The following is a 24,712-nucleotide window of genomic DNA, read 5'->3' on the forward strand; positions in this document are numbered from 1 at the left end:
CTCATAAGGCCTTGTGTTTCTTTTACATCGGTTCTTGCACTTTTAAAAGTAGAGTTTCAGAAAAAAAGGAAAAGATTCTCTTTTTTTTTCTTCTGGAGTTTTCTTAATTTGGTCATTTTCAAGATAAGAGATAAATTTGAGTTGATTGTTCGTATCAAAACTGGGTTTTCTTTGTTTTGAGAGAGAGAGAGAGAGAGAGAGAGCAAGAGAGCAGAGGTGAAGATGTTGGAAGGAAAAGCTTTGATAGAGGACACAGACATGCCTGTGAAGATGCAAATCCAAGCTATGGCTTCTGCTTCTCAAGCCTTAGATCTCTATGATGTCCTGGACTGTAAATCCATTGCTGCCCATATAAAAAAGGTACCATCTTTTTCTCAAATACACTCAAAAGTTGAAAAACAAGAAGAGATTTTTTTTATTAGTTTCTTACTGGCCATTGTTTAGATTATATTTACCCCTCTATACGTATCTATACACAGAGGTTTCTTTTTCTTTTGGCCTAGAACAAAAGAAAGGTTTATACTTTGTTACAAGACTAATAATTTCTTTTATTTTACTGGAATATACTAATTAAATTAATTACTGATAAAAGAAAATAAAAGAGAAAATGGGTTCTTATGCAATTTTTTTATTGAATTTTCTGCTATTCTATTTTGACAGGAGTTTGATATGAAATATGGAGGTGGATGGCAATGTGTGGTGGGTTCCAATTTTGGGTGTTTCTTTACTCATACTAAAGGGACTTTCATCTACTTCACATTGGAGACCCTCAACTTCCTTATCTTCAAAGGGACTTCTTCTCCTTCTACTACCCTAAGAGAAATTACTTGATCTATCAAGTAATTTCAGAGAACACGAAATAACTTCTATCCTTGAGAAATCGACCAGGTAAGTTCAGAGCAGAGCATGAAAAGTGACTCGATAGACTGGGGAGAGAGGTAGAAAAGAAGAGAACATAGATGACCACATGAAAATTCCTATGTATTTTCCAATGTGATTAGAAGCCTTGTAAATTTAATGGTTTTAAGGGCACTTGTTAATGTCCCTTATTGTATACTAGATGGTTGCTTCTAATTGTAATGGTTTCTCCATTCTCAGTTTTCTCGTTTCCCTTTATGCCTTTATTTTTATTCTTGGAAAATGTCACATTCAATGTACAGGACCCCAGGAATAAAAATAGTATCTGGCGTCATTTATGAAGATTCAAATGTATCATCATAAGACACTAATCTTTCCAAATTGAATCACTATCAATGCAATTATGAACTATATATAAAATAAAAGCAGGATGTAGATATGGCTGAAAATAGTAGCGTGTCCTTTCAAGGTTATCCTTACTAGAAAATAAATAGAGAGTTAATGCAAACAAGTAAAACAGTACTGATACACGGTATTTTCTACAAGCTCATCAATTTAGTGAAACTTCAATTATGGGGGTGGGAAGGTTCACTTCGATAAGACACCTTGCTAATCAGTATCGCATCATGAGAATAAGCTCAAATTTTATTAGATTTTAATGGTGGTGAAGAACAAGTAGCTACATGAGAAGAGTCTTGGCTTCCCCAAATTTCCTTGGAGGTTGCTACTAAAACCAAAAGAATATTGGAAAATTAGATTACTAAATAAGGCTAAATGCTTTCTCAAATTCCAAGCTAACAACTGAATGTTTTGTAATGATTTTTTTCTTCGACAAATTGATAGTGATAATAAAACTCATCAGATATCAATTGTACTTAAGTATACTTGACGACAGCATTTCAAAGCAATAGCTGAAGCAACTTTCCTCACATATAAAATCATATCACTGGAGTCGAGCGGGGCTTGTTGCTGAAAGTGTGCTCCCAAGTTTGCAATCACAAGGTCTGACGTTGCTTTGTTGGCCTCTTTAACTTCATTCCCCACCACAGGAGGTTGAATGACAACATTATTGAGGCCAAACAAGTATTCGGGAAATATTGGTTCGTTTCCATATATGTCAAGCACCACCTAGCCGGCCTTCAAACAGGTCCACCAAAATGTGTATCACATCCATTGTTGATAAGAACGCCGAGTAGTGACTTACAGTGCAGCAAAAAGATTCACTCTTTGCAATTGCTTAAGCCAGCAATTGCTTCAGCATAAGGTTCAGTAGAACCTCTAGCAATGTTGATGGAACTTATTTCCCAAATTAGATTGCTCTCAGAAATAACAAAGCCAACTGCTGAAAATTTGGAAAGCCTCATAATGATGGTGATATAATCAGTAGCACATAAGGATACAAAATGTCAGCATCTAGTTCAAGCCGCCAAATCAATCAACTCATGCACCTTCCTTCACATAATTATATAACAGGAGTCGAGAGTGGCTTGTTGCTGAAGTGCGCCTCCAGGTTTCTAATTACAAGGTCTGCCATTGCGTTGCTCGTTTCTATAGTGTCGCTTCCCACATGAGGCTGAAGGACAACATTGTGAAGGCTAAACAACTCTTCAGGAACATTAGGCTCATTCCCATATACATCAAGCCCAGCGCCGCGTAGCCTGCCTTCCAGAAGTGCAGACACCAGCTCATGTTCATCAACATGAGCACCTCTTCCAATGTTGATAAGAATCCCCTCTGGACCCAATGCGTCAACAACTTCGCGATTAATTATATGTCGAGTTTCCTGAGTCAAAGCACATGCCACAACAAGGATCTGGCAATTTTTTGCCAAGTCCAAAATATTTGAGAAGTACTTGTAACCTGTATGTGCCTTTTGAGTTCTGGAGTAGTAACTCACAGGGCAACTAAAAGCGTCAGCTCTCTTTGCAATTGCCGAACCAATCCTGCCCAACCCAACAATTCCGACTGATTTACCACTGAACTGAACAACAGAAAATAATTATTATAAATAAATTTGGAACTAGAAACCAGGTGATTTCAGTCTCAAGTCAAAACACCCAACGCAACCCATTTCAACAACCATTTAAGAAGGAAAAAGAAACAAAAACAAACCTTTGTTGCTAATTCAAAATCACCAGCTCTCCACTTTCCACGTCTCACATATCCATCACAAGCACAAATCCTCCTCAAAACTCCCAGTATCAATCCGATTGCGAGGTCAGCAACATCATCAGTCAACACGTCAGGTGTATTTGTAACTCTAATCCCCTTCTCTTCACACTTTCTCAAATCAATTTTATCTAGTCCGACACTGTAACTAGCCACAATCTCCAAATTTGGCAATGCATCAATCAGCTCAGCGTCTGCGCCAATTTTAGTGTTGCCCACAATTGCTTTGATTTTGTCTTGATTGGTTCTCAAGAACTCACCTTTTGAGTTACTTTGCCAGAGTTTGAAGAGCCTGAAGCGAGATTCTAGTTCTTGTTCGAGGTATGTGTACATTGGGCAGGTCATTAGGACTCCGATCGTCTCCATGTTTTAGTGGCTGTGTGTTTTTATGTGAAAAATTGAAATGTAAACGATACGAAAGAGAATTGAATTGGGAATTAGGGATTGGCATGTCTCTCTTTTTATACAGAATTTGATGAGCCCGTTAGAATTGTTTGGATTGGGGTTTTGGGGACCTTAGTGGCTGAGCTTAATTAGGTAAATTTGTTCTTTATTCAAAAATAAATTCATATATCAATCAGATTTATAGATGTGATTACTAATTAAAGAAATAAATCTCATTGTTTCGCATGAAATTAATTTGACAATAAATCTGTTAAAGAATGCTATTGACAAAAATTCTCATGTTTAATGTATTATGAACTAAATTTTTAAATTTTTAAAATTCATGGCTTTCTCCACATGTAATTTTATTAAAATAAATACATGTATAATTTTTTTTTTAAATCTTAATAGATTATTTCACATAATTAAAGAAATATATATAATTAACTCTATACTTTTTTTTCTTTTAAGAATTCATAATAAATCTTTACATATTTTTCATTTTCGTATCACAGACATCCTAACCTTTACAAGATTAATCAGTCCACCCTTAATTGACAATTTTTATACATATTCCATTGGACAAATTTGAAATAATTATTCAAACCACCCCCTTGCACATTGCTTCTTGCAGATGGTAAGCTTGTCAAATGAAGGGGAAAAAAAAAATACAGAAAAAAAGATGCAAACAACAATGTATTTAAGCAGCAAGAAGATAATCTTCAACATACAATTCAGAATCTCTGAGAATATTTTTCTTCCATTAAGGCATACCGTACTTGGCCAAAACAGGAAATAATGCTAGCTAGATTAACTGCACGTCACAAAAGCATAATGAAGGCTCCAGTCAATCTTGTATTCACAAATTTTTTATGTCAAAATCAAACCACTGGTGTTAACAAAGGTTTGTTCAAAAAGTGTGCTTCCAAGTTGCCAACAACAATATCAGCCATTTCTTTCCTCGTTTCCTCTGTGCCACTTCCTACATGAGGCAACAGGACTACATTCTCCAGCCCAAATAGCTGCTCGGGAACATTTGGCTCATCCTCGAACACATCAAGTCCAGCACCACCAAGCCTGCCTTCAAGTAGTGCAGACACCAGCTCAGGTTCATCAACATGAGGACCTCTACCAATGTTGATGAGGACACCCTTTTTACCTAATGCATTGATGACTTCACGGTTGACAATGTGGCGGGTTTCCTCAGTTAGTGCACACGCAACAACAAGGATTTGGCAGTTGGCAGCCAACTCAACAACACTTGGATAGTACTTGTATTTTACATCTCGCTTCTCTGTTCTAGCAAAGTAACTAATTGGACAGCTAAATGCTTCAGCTCTCTTGGCAATTGCCATGCCAATCCTACCCAACCCAATTATGCCAACTGACTTCCCAGTGAACTGAAAAAAAGGTAACAAATAATTCAGATAACCATCAAGAACCATAAACATATGAAATGAACCAATAAAACACCACCATTATAGTCTAATTTGGTTAAATTTTGTGCCTAAACAAAATTATAAGATGTGAACCGTTGAAACAATTTCTCACGTAGACTGAATTGTTATAGAATGCTAGAAAGTTAAAAGCTCAGAAAAATCTCGCATTCCCATATGTATCCAGTAAGTTGGAGTTAAGGTCTCACAGACAAGTCATAAAGCAACCAAGAGAAATAACAATTTATTATAGTAATAGTTTATTTTTTATATTAAAACATGCTGCACCTATGCTAAATAGAAATATAAGAGATACATGCAAAGCACAAAGAAATTTCACGGCTCCACATCCAAAATTAAGCAGCCAGCCTACGTCATATAAGGTTAATTAACTTCTGATTGCTCCACATAGATTTGCACTGCTGCTTTAAATAACTATCTGCACAACAAATCATTTACTTTCCAGTTTCCACTCAACTTTTGTTTCAAAGTCGAGTATCCAAAGGCATACTTGAAGCTGGAAGTTTAGAAATTTAGCTCTTTTAATTTTCAGCTATTCTAACATCACATGATATGCTCATTTATCATGTCTTACCCACATGCTACACGAAGATAGAATCAAGATAGACTTTTTATATTTAACTATGAATTCCCAGGATCAAGTATTTTAAGAATTTTTCATGGTCCTTTAAATGCTTTCAGGCATATGTTTTGTTTAAAATGCAAATAGAATATTAACCCACAGCATCAATGCTCCAATACTGAATTAAGCTGCCACGCCACTGCTTTCACAAACCAGGGATGTAAAAATCAACAAATCCCCAATAATGCAAATTGACAACAATAATTATAGAAATAAATAAATAAATAAATTGTTACAATTGTCAAATAAACTGAGCACACACCAACAAGCAACCAAACCTGTTTAAATGCTCTTGATAATAAACATATCAGCTAAAACAAAAATGAAAAGAACTACTTAGCGCAGCAAGAAGATTGAGATACAAACAACACAAAGCATAACTATTGGCTCACAGGTCAAGAAGTGGTTCATCAAATTATCATTGCTCGGAGGAAGAAAAATCACGTTCTCATGGGCTATGACTATATTTCAGATGCGGTCAATCAAAACAAGGTCTGATTTCTTTTGTTAAACTAATTTTCAAGTCCATTTCCTCACTAGCCTGGAAGAATACTGCAGTCACAACTTGCAAACTAATGGCATCAACTCCAAAAGTGACCATCAATGCCAATAGACACACAAGGGCCACCAACTAAAGCTCCACAATCTAGAACCACTAGAACCATTTGAGAAACATGAACCAATGTAATTCTCCATCCATATTACGAAAAGACAAAAATAAATTAGATGTGAGAAAGTATTAGTTTATCCGTTCAAAAAGACACAAACTACTAATTAGCCATCCCACAAGCCTACTTCCATAAGTGAATTTACTCTATCAGGCGGTCAATGCCAAAAATATTGCTCAAAGTCAAGAATGAATTCGAAATCCATCACATAACAAAATTCCTAATTTTTTTGAATCCTAACTGAATAATTTTCAGATACAACACAAACTTTTGGCCCCTAAACTAAATAAAAAATAAAGTTGTTTTACTTCCTATAAATTCCGCTCAATTGAGCATAGGGGTTCTGAATCATCACTAATCCCAATACATTGAGGCCAGTTTCTCACAATTTAAAAAAAAAAAAAAATGGAACACACGTCTGAATAACCCAGAAGTCAACAAAGCAAAGAAACGACCGCAAAATTGTAAAGCACAAACCTTAGTAGTCAACTTATAATCACCCTTTCTCCACTTCCCGCTCCTGACATACCGGTCACTCTCACACAACCTCCTTAACACAGCCAACATCAACCCTATAGCCAAATCGGCGACGTCATCAGTAAGAACATCAGGTGTATTTGTGACCCTTATCCCTTTCTCCCTACATTTGGGTAAATCGACTTTGTCGAGCCCCACACTGTAACTGGACACAATCTCCAGCTTCGGCAATTGGTCGATCAGTTCGGCATCGGCACCGAATCCGGCGTTACCCACGATGGCGCGGATCGAATTCTTATGGGAATTGATGAATTGGGTCTTGTCTGGGGCGTTTTGGAGTTTGAGGAGGGTGAAGCGCTTCTCGAGTTCTTCGACGAGGTAAGGATAGGTAGGCGGGCAGGTCATGAGAACACCGATCGACTCCATTTGGCTTCTTTGATGGATGGAGTCTGTGTCACCTGATAGTGAGAAATGAGGAGAGCGTTTTTGTACGAGTGGGGTTATGGAGCTGAGACTGAGACTGGGTTGTGGTTTTGCGTAGTTTTGGTTGGTCGGTTTGTGGCTTTCAGTAGCGAAGTGTGTGGTTCAGTGGTTGGTTTGGTTATATCACATATGAGTTTTGTTTGGATTTTATTGTTTGTTGTTTCATCTATGGACCGGTTCAGGACAGCAGAGGAAATTCAGTTTTGGGACGGCTAGTTGGAGTTGGACTTCCCAACATGTTATCAGTTTTAACGGTAAACGGACACGGAGACGTTATTTTATTCATAAAAATAAAATAATTAACTTTAATGGACCAGCTATTATAATTACCAATTGAATTAATACTGTCATTAGGATCAATATATAACCTTTTATAATAGAGCAATGCTAATGGCTCCAGTTGAGCCCCAGCTCAACAAGAATATTTAGTCATGCATTTACCTAATTGCCCTTTAAAAGCACTATAAACATTTCTTCTATCAAAATTCTAGTTGAGTCGATCTCAATTTGAGCCAAATATTTTTATTATTAAAATATCACCTTACCAACTACCAAATTCATTCATTCACCCTATTCTCTTTATGCAAAAAAAATTATATCACTCCTAATTCAATTTTTATTTTGATATATTCAACCCTCGAACTAATAAAATTATATTAATTAAATAATTTACTTTACATTATTTTTTTATTGAATAATCTAAACAATTAAAAATAAACAGATTATTATTCCATGTAGTAAACACAAATTACATATAAAAATCAAAAAACGCTAAAAAAAAATGAAAAATCATTGATAATATATAGAAGTGTTCAATATTATCAAAATTCATAGTTTTTAAGAATAAATTAAATCCCTGTAAAATTTGAAGTGTCGCATTATTTTTTTTCACGTAAATTATAATGTTAAATTTATGTATTTGGTTTATGATTAACAAATTATTAGACTAGTGGAGCTCCATATAAGGGTAAGAAAGTTAAAATCAAAATTTTCGGGAAGGTTTTAGCAAAATACCTCCCCAGCTCTAGCACAAAAATATACCTGAATACAAGTCTTTTCTTCGTTGGATCGAATCATAATTGGAAATGGAAACTAGAAAACAATATTGAAGAATCAACTTCTTAAAAAAAAAAAAAAAAAAATTAAGAAACGATGCCCATCCATCTTATTTATTTCCCTTTCTAACAAAAACAGTGTTTTAAGTTTTCTTTTCTCCTAAAATCACAGAGGAAATCATTTGAGAAATGGAAAATCACATGCAAAAGTATATATTTAGACTTCCAATCTGAACCGTCCATTTGTTGACTTGATGTTTTGACGAAAAATATAGGAGATTTAATGAGAGAGACAGAAATGGCGATTGCACATATATGTGTGTCTTCCCGAGTTCTTTGCAAGGTTTGACCTTTCAAAATTAAAAAACAACCATTCAATTCTTGAAAAGAAAAACACAAACACAAACACAAATTAATCAAAAATCTTTCCCTGTTGTCTTGTTTATTTCCTCTTAATACACCTCATTTCCTCAAACATGCACCCCACGTTCTACCAACACTTTCAATATTCAACAATAACATCAAGATTAACACAAAAACGATAATTATTAATTAATCACAAGAGCAAAAAAAATTCATTTTGAAGTTGAAAAAAGACCAAGAAATGTATTGTTTTCAAGTTTAAACTGTTAGAATGTATTGGGTTATAGTTTCTGTTCTTTGTTCATACCTTTATGTAAGAACTATAATGGTTCGAGCTATTGAACAAGAGCAAGAAATTTAGCTCTTGAATAAGAGCAAGAAATTTGTCAGGTTAAATTGTTACATTTTAAAGGTATGAACGAAAATTCAGGACGTTCTAATGTCAAGGGTCTTAGCGCTGATGATGCTGCTAAACTTGAAGGTGGTCCTAAGTCAAAGGCTAATAATAAAGATGACGCAGGAATTACACTTCCAGAAGTTAAAAAGAATCCAGGCAAGTTTAGTTTTAAATTAAGTTAGCTGGGATTGATTAATTTGCTTATATATATCAAATCTTTTATTGGTTATGCTTTTCATTTTCTTTCTTGGGTTTTCATTAGAAATGGAGCAGATGAAGGAAAGGTTTGCTAAATTGCTTCTGGGAGAGGATATGTCTGGAGGAGGAAAGGGTGTTTCTTCTGCGTTAGCATTGTCAAATGCCATTACAAATCTTGCTGGTACGTGGATCTCTTTCTCCTTTTATAATATGGAAGTATTTAAATTTTTATCATTTTCCTTTTCTCGAATATTCTTCTTCTTCTTCTTCGTCTTCTTCATCCTCTTGAAACAATAATTGGGAACAAAAGATTTGTTTTTCTTGGAAAAAAAAAAAAAAGTATTTACAGTTTATTACAAATCGTTTGTAGGTGATTTGACATTGGGATGGAAATTTTTTTTTTCCGAGAACAGCAATACCAAACATATCCTAAATAGTAATTTTCTTTTTTTTTTTTTTTAAGAAAACCAGGTTTCAACCTTGATGCCAATCGAGCTCTAGTATGCTGATAGCTTACATTGCTATTTCTTCTCTCTTTTGTAGCTTCTGTGTTTGGTGAACAATGGCGTCTAGAGCCCATGTCTGAAAAAAGGAAAGCAAGGTGGAGAAAAGAAATTGATTGGCTCTTGTGTGTGACTGATTACATTGTTGAATTTGTTGCTTCTCAGCAGAAAAACAAGGATGGGTCGTGTATGGAGGTAAAAGTCTCCCTAGATTCTGTTTCTTGAATTTATACATCTTTCTCCCTCACTCGCACGTAAACTTCTTGTCTTTATTTCTCCATTTCACAGATAATGGTGACACGACAACGGAATGACCTTCACATGAACATCCCTGCCTTGCGCAAGCTTGATGCAATGCTTATAGTAAGAAGACAAGATGTTTCATCTTCTTAGTTTGTTGAATGTGAATGATAATAAAATAAAAAAAAAAAAAATAATCTAATGGTATGGTAATGGCTTTGCAATATTCAGGGTTGCTTGGATAACTTCAAAGAACAAAATGAGTTCTATTATGTTTCAAGAGATGCACCAGACTCCGAAAAAGGCAACACCAAAAGAAAAGATGACAAATGGTGGCTTCCTACTGCTAAAGTTCCTGCAAATGGTCTATCAGAAGCATCAAGAAAATTTCTGCAGTATCAAAAAGATTGCGTAAACCAAGTGCTAAAAGCAGCCATGGCTATAAATGCAAATGTTCTAGCGGAAATGGAGATTCCTGAAAACTACATTGAATCCCTGCCAAAGGTAAATAAGGAAAACAGCAAAAATTCTCATCAACAGATCACTGATACAAGAGAATTGACCACATTTTAATCTTGCTTTTGTCAGAATGGAAGGGCAAGCCTTGGGGACTCGATTTATCGGTCTATTACTGTAGAATTCTTTGATCCAGATCAGTTTCTGTCCACCATGGACTTATCAACAGAACATAAAATCCTAGACCTAAAGAACAGAATTGAGGCTTCTATAGTGATCTGGAAGAGAAAGATGAACCAGAAAGATGGGAAATCTACTTGGGGTTCTGCTGTTAGTTTGGAGAAGAGAGAACAATTTGAAGAGCGAGCAGAAACTATCTTACTCATTCTCAAGCAGAGGTTCCCTGGAATTCCTCAATCTTCACTAGACATTAGCAAAATTCAATACAACCGGGTAAGGATTTGTCCCTTTCACCGTGAATCTCTGAAGCATTAATACTTCAATTGTAGACCTATATATCTATGTCCGATACTTCACATATTAAGTACTAATACTTTTCTTCCATCAGTGTGACTGAGAACTATTCTGCTAATAAATTCTATAAATGCTTATGAAATTGGAACTTCTTCTTGGTAAACAGGATATAGGGCATGCAATCTTAGAAAGCTATTCAAGAATTCTAGAAAGCTTGGCCTACACAGTTCTGTCTCGAATCGAGGATGTTCTTTATGCTGATTATGTTACTAGAAATCCATCATATGCTGGACAGAAGAGGAACCCTTTAAAAGAGACACCTCAAGAACCTTTAAAAGACGAGTTGTCAAGGAAATCGTCAGAGGGTTCAATGACACTGTTGGATTTTATGGGTTGGAACTTGGAATTGAATGAAGGGATAAAGAAGGAATCATCTGGAAATTCAGATGAGATGATTAAAGAAGAAATAAAGCTAACAGAAAAAATTGCCAACATAGTGACTATGAAGAAATCTTCCTACCTTGACAACTTAGGAGGCGTAAAAAGCCCAACCGCCCGTCACTAAGATAACAACAATAAGAGGAGGAAAGAAAAGAAAAGATAGAAGATATAAACAAAAGAGTGACAAACCAGCCTGCATTGACATAAGAATTTTGGTTGTTTTTTTTTTTTTTTTCTTCTAGTTGAGTTTTTTTTCACTTTTATTCTTAGTCCTTCCTTTTGTAAACAGGGGAAGAGAAGACACAAGGGTAAAAACCATTGTATTTGAAGTATTTCTATACATTCTTTCATTTGTACATGAAATGCAAATGTAGTAGCATCTTAGAGTTTAATGTCATTTTGATCGAGTTCAAAATAGACTTTAATGTCATTTTGAACAGAATTCTTTTTCTTTGTCTCTTAAATTGATTCTCTTCCTTCTGAAAATAGGGAAGAAAGAATATGAGAGTAAAAACTGTTATAATATTTGAAGCATTTGATTTATTATTTCATTTGTACAAAAAATGTTCTGGAAAGTCTATTTGATATCTATTGTTTGAGCTACTATTGCAAAACACTATTTTGATCAATTTCAGTCTATAGCAGCATTAACACAATGCACAGAATGGCTGTATAACTAGAGAATGGCCAAGTTCACACACTGGAAACAAATATTTCTTGAATTAATAACACTAAGTAGGCTTCAGAACTTACAAAGTAAAAAGATACATACTATGAAAAAGATAGAAGATTATCAGGAGTAAGTAAATTAGATCTTGCCACGTGGCCCCTTCTTTGGTGGAAGTTGTGGGCCCTTCTTGATTGGTAAAACGTCACCAGAAGCTGTAGCACTCAGGTAAGCTAAGGTGGAGCCACCTCCTAAGATCAAGAACTTGAGTAACAAACCCCTCTTGGTGAATGGAGCTGCAAATGTCTCAAAGAACTTGCTCTGCAATTTCATTGACAAAATGCAACGTATAAGTTACAAGAAAATACATAATGGCAAACAATAAATGGCTCCCAAATTATAGACATTTACGAAAAATGTATTATTATTAGCCTAATCTGCAATTATAAACTCAATGTCTAGAGTCATGTTGGAAAATCAAAAATGAAAGTTGATTTTTTTTTTTTTTTTAACTATTTGTTGTTACAAGCTATCATTCGCTATGTTGCATCTAACCATCACAACATGCACCAGCTGCCAAAAGTTTTCTTTACACTTTACAACAACTTTAAATCTTGAAACTTATCAAATTATTTATGCCCTCTACAAATTTTCTTCCCAATCCTGTTCATGTTTTATGCACATCCTTCACCTGGAACCAAATCATTTATGAACATTTTACAAGACCAAACCATGAACAATTTACAATTTAAGCTCATAATATTATTAGCTTCCATAGCTCAGTTGGTTAGAGCACCCGTTTAGTAAGCGGGAGGTCTTGAGTTCAACCCTCAATGAAAGCAATTTATTTATAATTATATTTTTTTAATACATTTTTTCTACCTTAGACGAATTACCTCTCTCAATGAAAGCAAATTTTTTTTTTTCAATTTCTAATTACATTTTTCTACCTTAAACAAATTACCTGCAGTGGGTTGTATGGAGATGGAGCATCTGATCCGTACAAGTCCCATTGGCCAGTAGTGTTACCCAAATCCTCCAAATCAAAGTATACACTCTTATCACCATACTTAGCCACAACAGCACCATTCCTATCAAAGAAAAACAAATTTTGTCAAACACTTGAACATTTCTCAATGGAAAAAAAAAGTTAGTACCTTATGTTTTTGGGTCTCAAGCTTTGGCGAGAAGGCTTGACATGGAGCTTTGTTCCTGAGAGGGAGCTGCCACCAAGGCCCTTAACGGTGGCTGGCTGCACAGAACCAAAGGTTGCTAGAGAAGCCATGCCTTAGATTTTCTTTTGGTTCCTCGCAAACTTGTGTGCTGTGTCCTTAAGTTTCCAGTTAGAGAGAGAGAGATGCAAAGGAGTTGGGGGTTTTTGATCTTTTGCGTGGATCTTAGCTGGACACGTGGCATAATGGGTTTGCTTGAGAGAGATTTGAAGAGTTATTTGTGTGGTGCCATGTGGTTGCAGATGGATAAGCCTATCCATTTTATGATTTCCTACTAAATTAAACCCATCAACTAGGTTACCCTTTTTTTTTTTTTTTTTTTTTTTTTGCATTGCATTGCATCAAAGGAGAATCCAAAATTGTAGAGTTAATTACAGTCATAGATTGCTCCGACATTGATTTATTTGCATAAATAAATACTAAAAAAAGTGAAATTAGAAAAAGAAGCCATAAATGAAGCCCATAATGATCTACACTCAATGAGCTAAAATTGTCTTCATGGCCGAGGGTAGAAAGCCCAAAAGGCCTAGCTCCTTTCTCAAAGTCTACAGTCCAAGCCTCCATTATAATTTGGTGGGCTGGAGCGCAGGGTACTATGAAATCTAACCTAAACAAAAAAGAAAATCAGAGAAAAGGATTCACCCTAGAATATAAATTCATGTTCTTTAAAAAATATGTCTGAATATTTTGTATAATTTCCTTATATGTAATTCCATATAAGAAAAATATAATATTTATTAATTAAAAAGAGTTTAGATAACTGATAAAGCCTCCCCCACTTCCCCTCTTATCCCTGAAGTCCCAAACTTCAGAGAGAGAAAACAGTGCCACTAACAATGTCTCTCACATCCTCTTTCAATTCTCTTACTCTTTCATCCCCTTTCCTCCATGGCACAACCCCCATTTCTCACTTGTCAAAGCCCACTTCTGTTTTTTCCTTGCAACCCCAGAAACCCTTCACTTCTGTCCCTCCAATCAGAGCCATGAGGTCAATGCAAGGCAAAGTGGTTTGTGCTACAAATGACAAAACAGTCTCGGTTGAGGTAACCCGGTTGGCTGCACATCCAATATACAAGGGAAGGATTAGAAAGAAGAAGAAGTTCCAGGCTCATGACCCAGAGAACCAGTTCAAAGTTGGGGACATTGTTCAACTCGAAAAAAGCAGACCCATTAGCAAGACTAAGGCTTTTATTGCTATTCCAGTACCTGCTAGGAATAAGAAGGAAAATAAAGAGAATCAAGAAGTGAAGGTGCCTCAGGAGCTCGGAATTCCTTTGGAGTCTCAACAGCCAGCTTAATTTGAGGTTTATGGTTATGTAATTGTGCTTCTTTTGTGAATTTTGTGATGTATTTTGATTTCTGGCACTAATGTTATTTGGTTTTTAGTGTAATTTAATGCTCTTAAAATTGAATTTTTAAATATGATTGTTCTAGTTTTATTATCAATTTACTTTTTTTTTTGGGGGGGAAATTAACATAAACAGGTTCGCTTATTGTCTGTGAGTTGGCTGAGTATTTGTATATAGGAGGAGCATATGAGTTATTTTGGGGTTAGAGTCTTAACAGGAGAAGAGGGTTGATCTTAATTTTCTTGGTTGCTTATTTGCAAATTGCAATTGATTTGAATGTAGTTAGCTGTTTTGGATTTTGTGGTGATACCTTAGTTGAATTGTTGTGTAATGCATGTAAAATGATTCATACCAGTCTTATGATACTGCTTTTAAATTTGTGTTGATTGTGAAGTTGGGTTATGCTATTTCAGAGGTATCAATTGGGTAAAAATAATATCTGACCAATCAGGAAAAGAAAAAAATGTTCCTACTGCATTTGCTCATTTGTCTGAATTGGATTTGGTTGATACCATTACATTATTGTTCATAAATAACTGTTGGTGCTTTGGTTTTATGGCTATATATATTTTCTAGTTATACAGATGAACTTGCTGCAAGAGCAACATTCGGAAAATGAATGGGGTTTCTTGTTGCACATTCTATTTCATTTTTTCTAAAATCTATTGATTATATATATATATATATATATATATATATATATATATATATATATATATATATACAGTAACATCAGCATTATTGTGTCTGAATGCAATCATATTTGATGAATTTCTGATTATGATGCTGAGTAGTCTTAATCTTGGGCTGGAATCATGAGATGAAATTACTAATATGCTTACTAAGATATTAACAGGGCATAGGTTTGATATGGAGAACTGAATATAGATAGAAGCTATATGAAATGGCTTGAAAGTTACACCATTGCATGTGTTGGCAATGATCATCAGTTTAACGCGTTTTTTTTCTTTTCATCCTCTGAATTTGGTTCCTGTGATCAGTGAAGATTTTCATGCTGCAATTGATTCCCATTGATTCCAAGAAGCAGCAGGATTAGTGTATGACTGTATTTTGATAGCCACGCTCAGTGGTATTTTTTATATGCCACTGAGATTGAATGTTTTGAGTTGTGCATCATTTTTTTTTTATGGAAATCGTTGATCAGTAAGAACTGAGTTTGGTCAAAGCTGCTGCTTCTCTTGGCTCTGGTGATGAGTGTGAAGGTAATTAAATAGTGATTATCTGTATAACTGAATTTCTTTGAATGGGGTATTTTTAATTGCTATGTAAAGGCTAGGGTATTTTGAAGGAGTAGCTATTTGAGAATTGGAAAAGGAAATAATCAAAGTAGCTAGTTAATTTTAGCAAAGATAAAATCGAGAGTGACAAAGTGATGCATGTCAGCAAAAGAAGGTAACTTTGTGGTTGTAAATCAGAGCAGCTTTTGTCTCATGCAGGAAGATGAGAATAGGTTGAAACTTGAAACTTCAGGGGTATGTCCAATTGAACGAATAAATCACATGATGAAGAAGATGATAACTGTTTAGAACTCATGGGAATCTAAGGACTTTTGTATCTTTAGCCAAGGACAAGCTACATATATGGATGACGTGTTGATATCAGGGAATGTTTTGGTTAACCTTAATCTTATGTCTGTGTTAAAGGTCAGGAAGCCTGTTAAGTGGTTGATGGAAATCTGAATGACAATTGTACATCAATGTTATGCATTTTTCAATTTCTGAATTTTAAATGACTATCAATACAAATAAAATTTTACATGATATACATGTTTCATGCTTCTTTTGGCAGTGATTGATTGCCTAAATGAATGTACACTGCTTTATGCAGTGTTTTTATGCTGCTATCTTTCAATATTAAAGATTCTCAACTAGTGTCCCTTATGGTTTGTCCTGAGAATCTGCACCTACCATCATCTGAATGTGTTGCAACATGATTACTCCAAGCTTGTCTGTTTTGTGACTTATGCATAATTACTTTATGGATAGATTCTTAGCATTAGAGTGAATATTGATAACAAATGATGCATATACACTACCCCAACTAGTTTGAGTTTTTGTTGCTATAAGATCACAAGTCGTGGTGATTTAGAAATGATTTTACTTTTTCTCATGATATGTCAGTCAAGTTTATTCATTCGAGAATGAAATTGCTTTGAATTTTTTGGGATTGCTTTTCATAACCATTGTGGTCTGATACTCTGCTTGAATCGTTTCAGATGGTGAACTTTGATAAGGTGGCAATTGAAACACCCACAAAATGGCATCTGATAAATATTAGTTATATACATGAAGATATTTCACTCTCCTAGATCTATAAAATTTGTAAAACACACCCCCCTCACACTCTAGAATACCAAACCAGAGAGATGCACTGGGCTCCAAAGCCCCCCACTCAACCACAAACAAAAAAAAAAAAAAAAAAAAAAAAAAAAAAAGCAATCCCATATAAAACCATCCCTCTATGAGAATTAAAATTTGGAGGGAATAAAGATTAAAAGAAAAACCCACCTAGAAACCTATAAGTTTTACAATTAATTTGTGTCGTTCTAACTATCAAAGCTAAATCTGATCAACTATCTTCACACTGCAAGCTTGTCTTAATATTTCGCAATGTGCAGGATATAAGCGTGTTAACAGACTCCACAGATTCCATAGTTAGTTTTGCTGTGGGGGATGTATTAGTTAAGATTTGGAACGCCATTGTCAACAAAGATCCCCCTTCTGTGCCCTTTTCTTCTTGCCTGGAAGTGATCACTAGGGGTCTTGATTCGAGTCCATCAGGCAGAATTGAAAATCCTGAGGGTAATACAGCTATATTGCTTGAATCACATCCAGTAATCACAGATTGCATTCCACTTATATCCACAGCTGCATACACTACCATCGATTCGTAAGCATTTGTGCAGCTATCTTGTAATATCCACATTGTATTTTCTTTTGATTTCATTGTCTGCGATTGAAAAGTTTAAACTCATGAATAAAGAGAGAGAAATAAATTTAACTCCAAACAGAAATAGAAGAACAAACTCACTTGTATAGCTACTGCGTTGCCTCGATCCTGCCCTTTCGCCAAATTTGCAATGGATTGTACTGTACCTCCATTTGACATTATATCCCACTGAAACAAAAACCAAAATATTTTATTAGATCAAGCAACTCTGCTGAATTGCAGTATATTTTATCTAAAGCAATCATATGTTTTAATATATACCTCATTTCTGCGTGCATCATCTCGTAAGAAATCGAAAAGGACATGAGGAGAGACAGGCAACCATACAGAAGAAACAGCACATAAAATCACTCCCAAGGGTTCACCAGGATCATTTAAATTCTTTCTGGAAGAAACCCTAATGTCTTCTCCTGTTTTGCTTGTGACTTTGTTCCATGTATGGTAGCTTGATGCTCCGATTGCGCGACAAAAGCTCCATGTCATTCTTTGTGCCAGTTTCAGAATACTTTTCCTCCCAGCTAGAGTTGCAACCCCTATTTTTCAAAAACGGTAATAGTTGGAATTAGAAGTTCCTAAAAATGGAAATCAACAGGGAAATTGCAGAGAATATTAGTATACCAGTTGAATCTTTTGTAGGAACATTGGTTGCCATGAAGAAAACAATTCTTTCACATTGAAGCTGCAGTGTTGCCATCCAATGCCTTGCACCAAAAGCTAGACCACTATTGACAATGGTACGGTACATTGTATGAACTGTGCTTTTCTGGCATTCTAAGTGTTCTACCCAGGTCACCTGAAAGATTTAAATCCATCAACTTCAAATATCTTAAAAATACAATCTTTATATTATTAATTTCCAAATAAATTCCCCCCCCCCCCCCCCCCAAACAAAAATCTTATAAACCAAAAAAAAAATCACAAATTATATGTACAAATTGTCAATTTTAAGACATTAATAAACATGTACAAACTATCTAGGATAAGTATAAGGATTTGAAACACATTGAAATACTTAAACTTTGTCCATTTCTGATTTTGAGGCTCAAGGTGCATTTTTCTATTTGAAAATGGACAGAAGATATCAATAATGTGAAACCAAATTATCAATCTTGATTCTTGAGGGGATTGAAAATTGAAACTAGATTTGATAAAAAGGGAGACAAAAGAAAACAAATAGAAGCAGCCAAAAGTATTTGTTTGCAAAAGACAAAAAATGGTACTATTGAAATGGTTTCAAGCAATAGTGAGAAAGAAACAAAAGAGAATTAATTAGTTGCGGCAAATGAAGTGCAAACATTTTTGAAAAATCTGCAACCATGATTCTTGTTGTCTCTCTACAAGAAGAAAAAACAAAAAAAATACCTAAACACTTGAAATTGTATAATTGAGTTTCAACATGACATTTCACCCAACTTCCGATTGAGATTTAAAAAAAAAAAAAAAAATGTGTGTACAGAAGACAAAGTACCTTGCAATGGCCATTTGATTTGTCCTCAATTATGCAGCCAGAAGGCCTTTTTCTGCACTTGACAAGTGACGCATCAATATTGTCTTCAACTTTGTCAACAGAAACATCAACAATTGCCCATTGCTCCGCACTAAGTTGCTTGCAATATCTAACAAAATATATTTCTCTGGTAGCCACCATTGGAGTCAGCATCTGCACCTCTGCAAACATCTGCAACAGAAAGTTAAAAAAAAAAAAAATTACCAATCAATTTTTATTCAAAACCCAATTAACCAAAAAAAGACGATTTAAAAAATTAAAAAAAAAAAGTGGTCCACACCAGTCTCTTTCTTTCTGTAGATATGATTATTATGTAAGTTTTCAAGCAAAAAGTATTTGTATTTATCAAAAAGTTTAAGACTTTAAGGGAAATGGGTCATCCCAATTATTATTTGCAGCGTAAATTTTTGCGTGGTAGTTGCTTCTTTTATGCTAAAAAAATCCCACTTCAATCAAGTGCTCATGATTTTGTCTTCACAAAAATTGATGTTGATTTCCTGTTTATGAATTCTTTTCTTAAATAAACATATTTATATGTGTAATAATTAACGAGACTCACCAATTGCACTGCCCCATTTCTATTTGGACCTTCCCCATTTGAGATAACATCAACTGTGGCTGCCTTAGAGATCAAGCATGGGAACATTTCCTTCCATTGATTCTACAGTAAACAAATTAAGATAATTTAGATAATTAAAGTGCATTATTAATACTTACAATAATTTTTATATCTCTTACCACATCGATGAAACTCTGAACTAATCTTGGAAGATCAACGAACACTACTCCAGTCTCTCTAGATGCTTCAATGGATCTTTTTGGTCTCCCATTACTTTGATTTTCACCTCCAAATTCTTTCATGTACTCGTCATAATTAAGAATTTCGCGACCGGTCTCCACACTCCTAATCCATAATGGTTCTCCAGCAGTAGCCATTTTTCTAAGCTCTTCCATTGCTTGATTAACAATTTCCATGATTCTTGACTTCTCAAGCCCAAAGATTCCAGTGTAAAAATCTAACGAACTTCTATTTTCTTGCTCACTTCCGGCCGAGCATGAAGGTGCTGCCCCTGGAGGATATTTTCCTAATGCTGTTCGAAGCTTTTCAACCTATATACACATATTTATGTATGCATGTAATTAATTAACATTTTTTCTAATTATTGCATCAAAATAATCTTGAAAATCAATTATTACAATTATTAATTCTAACCTCGACTTTAAGTTTCGCATTTTCGATACGTAATTGTTGTTCCTCAGTTGTTAAGGCAGTGTCTCTGCTGGTGGTAGCCATCCCACAATTAGGGCAACAAGCCTTATTAATTGTCTCCCTCATTGCCTTATTTTCCTCTCTGAGTTTCTCCATTTCTGTCTTCAATAAAGAGTTCTCATGTCTCTCTTGTATTGCCTGCAGCAATACGATAGTCATGCTATTATTATTTTGTATATATATAATAAAAATATACGGTAAATTTATTATTGGGATTACGACTTAATTAGTTATTATTGTTACAGAAAAATAAGAACATATTAGTAAGAATTACTCGACCTTAATTTGAGTTCTGCGATTTTGGAACCAAAACTTGACTTGTCTAGGAGCAAGACCTAGCTGTTTGCTCAATTGTTGTCGTTGTTTTTCATCTGGATGTGGAGATTCTTTAAATAGCCTGCAAATCAGTGCAAAATTATAATAATTAATCACATAAATATGGAAAATGATAAAAGTAATACTAGCATAGGCCACATTTTAATGACCCTAATTTGGAATATTCCATATGAAAAGAAATGCCTTTCTGTGTGTTCTTTTGTGGGTTAATTGATGGCAATAGACTTGTAAAACAAAGGAAAAAGATACTTTACAACGTAATTCTGAGTCATCTTTTTTAATTACTTTATCATAGTAATTATGTAATCTTTAGGACTAGGAGTTCATAGTAAAAATATGAAGTACGTAGAGGTAGACATAAAAATAAAGTATTCTTATTAAGTACATCGTACTTGCTAAAGTATGTATTTAATATATATATAGTCTTAATTATTAAAATCTCGAAGTTGATAATTATAATTATCATGCATAGTTAATTATTAAATAATTAACTATAGTTTATTATTAATCTTAAAGAAAACAGGCCATGCACACACCTAATAATAGCTCATGTATTGCACCTATAATTCCAAACTAACTGCAGCTATAATAAATTATTATATGTAGCAAAGAAATATATATTTTTTTTTTTTTGAAAATAAAGTGAGAAATTAAGAGAACTCATACGCTTCCATTTCTCTAATTTGCTCAGCAGTATGTCTATGATATTTCTTTCTCTTCTTTTTCTTGTTCTTATCATCACCACCACCATCTTCATCATCATGTTCTCCTTCGCCTTCAAAGTCATCATCTGATCTTGATCTCATTAACCCCGAGTTTTCGCTACTAATTTCAACAGTTTCTTCTCTTCTTTCTTTTTCTCCTTCTCCTCCTCCGCCTCCGCTTCCTTCATCTCCTTCCTCCACCTCCATCGCTCGACCTTCCGCCAAGGGTGCATTATTCGCTCCCCTGAATATTCCCGCCTTCAAATAACAATTGAACAAATAATTATTAACTATGTATAAAGAAAAAGAAGCAGTGAAGATGGTATAGTAAAGAAAAAACAAAAACAATAATAAAGAATAAAAATGAAGGAGAGAAATGATGATATTACAAGACTGAGAGAGAGAGCAGGAGAAGCAAAGAAATCTTTGGTATGAGAAGAAGGTGGATTAGACATGTCAACTCCCATGGCAAAGAGAGGGCTTTCTCCTTGGGGTGATGAAATGGTTGTTTTAAGGAGGAAGTAAACAACAATGGAGATAGAAAGAGAGAGAGAGAGAGAGAGAGAGAAAGAGAAAGTGGGGTCTTATTGAATTAAGGATATAAAACAAAAAATCAAGTTAGTGTTTGAGAAAGAAAGAAAAAGGGCTGGTAGGAGTTGACTGTTAGATATTCTTTGAGTGAAAATGTGAGGACCCAACTAACTCTAAGCAGTTGAATCTACTCTTTCCAACGGTATTTCCAGCTGGCTAGCTCCCTTTATTTCCTATTGCTATATATGGCTTTTCAGCTTATTGGCTCCACCCAATAAATATATTTATTAATAAATATAATTTCTTTTCAATTTTTATATTAGTGTAATATTCTCCCATTTTTAGCAATAGCCTTTATTTTTTTTACTAAAAAATCACAAGTTTCATGTAATATATAATCATGCATTGTCTCTTTGATATAAGAAAGTTTCAAAATTTATACACAGACGAATTATAATGATATTAATAATAAGATTTTTATTGGAAAAAATTATTAAACCATTATATTTACTTATTAAGGATATCAACAACGCAGAGTCAGAGTCAGGAATCAAAATTAAGAAGCAAAAAAAATTTTCAAAAATTTTGAGATCAAATAAAAATAATAATTTTTTTCAAGGAAAAAAATTTAAAAAGAAAAAATTTTCTGATTTAAAAAAAAATAAATAAAAAAAGAGGTAGGAGCTTTAGATATTAGAATCATAATCTAATATTGATGACCTTTCTTTAGTCATCAATTAAATTAATTGAATTTCGAGTGATGAAATTTATGTATTTTATTATTTATCAAATTTCTGTATTTATTGATAAAAAATAGTTTGGTTATGATCCATGTATTAATAAATTCTATCATAATTCCAAAGGTAAAATTTATTTATCAAATTCTACCATTTTTTTTACTAATAATGAAATTTAAATTACTTAATTCTATTCCAAAAATATCTCTTCAACAAATTAAATCTATAGATTTTATTTTCTAACTAAAAATAATAAATATAAAATTCCGTATATTTCCATAAAATTTATGAAATCATGAACCTCACATTTTTATATCCTTACCTTAATACTTTTGTTGGCAACTTTGCCAAGTTCTTTTCTAATTCCCATTCTTAGATAGCCCAATGGCCTCTCCTTTCCTTATATTAATGGCTAAGAATATATTTTTGTCAAAAAATAAAAGAATAGAGAGACTTTAAATCCATGAAAAGATAATGAAATTATATTTATCATTGCCTTTACTCTCTTTCAAATGAATGGTTCATATGTATATATATGTATGTATGTTCTTTTAATTTATGACCATACAAAAAATAAAGATAATGCATTATTACTTTGTTAATTATAATTAACTTGTTTTTTTTTTTCTTGGTATATTATTTAGAAAATAATAATTAAATTATGGTCATTATTAATTCAATTAATTATCTCCATCTTTCTTCCAAGAACATAAATATATTAGTATGAAAAATTTATTAAAGTAAGTTGGTGAAGAGTTAGGTATATATATGCATTTTCATCTCCCACACGTTTTGCATAACTCTCTTGATTAACAATTATTCATTGCATGTGGCTTTTATTTACTCCATTTCTAAAATTATTGGGCAATTTCACATTATAAAATTTCAAACTAATTTGTCAAAATTAATCTTACTCATAAGATTTTTTTTTTTTTGAAATTTTATATAATTAATATACATGAAAAATATATATAATTTATTTATTTAAAAATTGTAAAACATTCATCATCATTTATTATTAAAATTTATATATGATTTTGTTGCTTTCTATTATCTATTGATTTTTTTTTCAATAAATTAATTATTTTTTCAATTTAAAATTTTAAATAAAAATGTACTCTAAGATATTTTTTATTTTTTTAGGAAATGAGATATTTCTTATATAAATTGTTAAACTAGATATTTTTAATTGAATTTAAAAATTTCTTAATAAGAAAATTGTTGAATATTTTTTTTCTACAATTAGAAGAAAGAGATTGGAATATAATTTTGTTGTTAGGTCGTAATCCTGTATGCATTTATTATTAACTTATAGTTAATTTTTTATAAAAAAATTATTGAGTAAAAACATATATATTTGAACATGAAAACTTTTCTTAAAACAAATAAAAAACATATAATGTTCCTCTATTAGATTTCTATTTTTAATTTTTTTTTTTGGATCTTTTTAATTTTACATTTACATTGAAAGTTGATTTATTTTAATATCAATAAATGATCAATAAACATCTATGATTTATTTTTTTAATAATTTTAATTATATGATTAATTATTTAATATCTTTAATTATTTTGACATTAATATATTTGAGGAAAAAAAAATTTTCTTTATCAAGAGAGCTGACTCTGGACTCTATATGTATAAAAAAAGAGAAACACAAACAAATAATTAAAAATAATTCATATATTTGATTAAAAGTCGAAAACTACTTTTCCTCATTACAACTATGAAACAACTAATGGTCATAAATATATCTTAAACAAATCAAATTGAATTTAGTTTCAAATAAATTATTGAAGGTGTACATCAAAAAATTTAAACATATGCAACAATCCAATGACTATAATTTCTTTTAATTTTAATATCAATTATACTTTTCCCACGTTTTTGTTTACTATACAAATAATTTTTAGAAAAAGCATATCAATCTTCTTTAAAGAAAAATAATTATACATTTCAAATAATAATACTAAAACCAAAAATATTCCATCAATAATTATTTTATATATATATCAAAAAAATATCTCAATAATAATAGACATTATTAATAATTTTACTGCAACAATTTTTATTTTTTTGAGAAAGTTAAAAATCTGGTCTCTTATTATTTCCATATCTTTATTTATTTATTTATTTATTTACAAGAGGTGTTATCTTCTTTTTT

General features: G+C 33.1%; 7 protein-coding genes and 1 non-coding gene across 8 annotated transcripts; 4 read left to right on the forward strand and 4 right to left on the reverse strand.

Annotated features, from left to right (window-relative positions):
- Positions 1-1,097, forward strand: LOC105635002 (dynein light chain 1, cytoplasmic). The gene is given in 3 exon segments (XM_012217980.4): positions 1-360; positions 661-816; positions 818-1,097. Coding segments are annotated over 3 exon segments (369 nt in total). The 5' UTR covers positions 1-222; the 3' UTR covers positions 893-1,097.
- A 388-nt stretch (positions 1,098-1,485) lies between these two features.
- LOC105635003 (hydroxyphenylpyruvate reductase) lies at positions 1,486-3,580 on the reverse strand. The gene is made up of 2 exons (XM_012217981.4): positions 2,971-3,580; positions 1,486-2,839 (listed from the first exon to the last, which is right to left on the reverse strand). The coding sequence occupies exons 1-2, from the start codon at positions 3,391-3,393 to the stop codon at positions 2,321-2,323; spliced, it is 942 nt and encodes a 313-aa protein (XP_012073371.1). The 5' UTR covers positions 3,394-3,580; the 3' UTR covers positions 1,486-2,320.
- A 500-nt stretch (positions 3,581-4,080) lies between these two features.
- On the reverse strand, positions 4,081-7,211 carry LOC105635004 (D-isomer specific 2-hydroxyacid dehydrogenase family protein). The gene is made up of 2 exons (XM_012217982.3): positions 6,636-7,211; positions 4,081-4,811 (listed from the first exon to the last, which is right to left on the reverse strand). Exons 1-2 carry the CDS (start codon positions 7,059-7,061, stop codon positions 4,293-4,295), a joined length of 945 nt encoding a protein of 314 aa, XP_012073372.1. The 5' UTR covers positions 7,062-7,211; the 3' UTR covers positions 4,081-4,292.
- Positions 7,212-8,566: 1,355 nt separating this feature from the next.
- Positions 8,567-11,687, forward strand: ROPGEF12 (RHO guanyl-nucleotide exchange factor 12). Its single transcript, XM_012217984.4, has 7 exons — positions 8,567-9,089; positions 9,196-9,312; positions 9,675-9,829; positions 9,923-9,997; positions 10,106-10,378; positions 10,463-10,783; positions 10,971-11,687. Exons 1-7 carry the CDS (start codon positions 8,951-8,953, stop codon positions 11,367-11,369), a joined length of 1,479 nt encoding a protein of 492 aa, XP_012073374.3. The 5' UTR covers positions 8,567-8,950; the 3' UTR covers positions 11,370-11,687.
- Positions 11,688-11,946: 259 nt separating this feature from the next.
- On the reverse strand, positions 11,947-13,273 carry PSAH2 (photosystem I subunit H2). The gene is made up of 3 exons (XM_012217983.4): positions 13,070-13,273; positions 12,877-13,003; positions 11,947-12,233 (listed from the first exon to the last, which is right to left on the reverse strand). The coding sequence occupies exons 1-3, from the start codon at positions 13,195-13,197 to the stop codon at positions 12,054-12,056; spliced, it is 435 nt and encodes a 144-aa protein (XP_012073373.1). The 5' UTR covers positions 13,198-13,273; the 3' UTR covers positions 11,947-12,053.
- On the forward strand, positions 12,681-12,754 carry TRNAT-AGU (transfer RNA threonine (anticodon AGU)). Its single transcript has one exon. It is a non-coding gene; the product is annotated as a tRNA-Thr (tRNA).
- A 617-nt stretch (positions 13,274-13,890) lies between the features above and the next one.
- RPS17 (ribosomal protein S17) lies at positions 13,891-14,590 on the forward strand. Its single transcript, XM_012217985.4, has one exon. The coding sequence runs from the start codon at positions 13,981-13,983 to the stop codon at positions 14,440-14,442; it is 462 nt and encodes a 153-aa protein (XP_012073375.1). The 5' UTR covers positions 13,891-13,980; the 3' UTR covers positions 14,443-14,590.
- Positions 14,591-16,754: 2,164 nt separating this feature from the next.
- Positions 16,755-21,829, reverse strand: GL2 (HD-ZIP IV family of homeobox-leucine zipper protein with lipid-binding START domain-containing protein). The gene is made up of 11 exons (XM_012217986.4): positions 21,670-21,829; positions 21,243-21,538; positions 20,520-20,637; positions 20,184-20,378; positions 19,709-20,080; positions 19,530-19,631; positions 18,932-19,141; positions 18,082-18,256; positions 17,725-17,996; positions 17,545-17,631; positions 16,755-17,463 (listed from the first exon to the last, which is right to left on the reverse strand). Exons 1-11 carry the CDS (start codon positions 21,745-21,747, stop codon positions 17,083-17,085), a joined length of 2,286 nt encoding a protein of 761 aa, XP_012073376.1. The 5' UTR covers positions 21,748-21,829; the 3' UTR covers positions 16,755-17,082.
- Between the last annotated feature and the right edge of the window lie 2,883 nt (positions 21,830-24,712).

Source organism: Jatropha curcas, chromosome 1, assembly GCF_041381405.1.
Source record: "Jatropha curcas cultivar XTBG-Jc1 chromosome 1, XTBG_Jcur_1.0, whole genome shotgun sequence".
Taxonomy (NCBI): Eukaryota; Viridiplantae; Streptophyta; class Magnoliopsida; order Malpighiales; family Euphorbiaceae; genus Jatropha; species Jatropha curcas.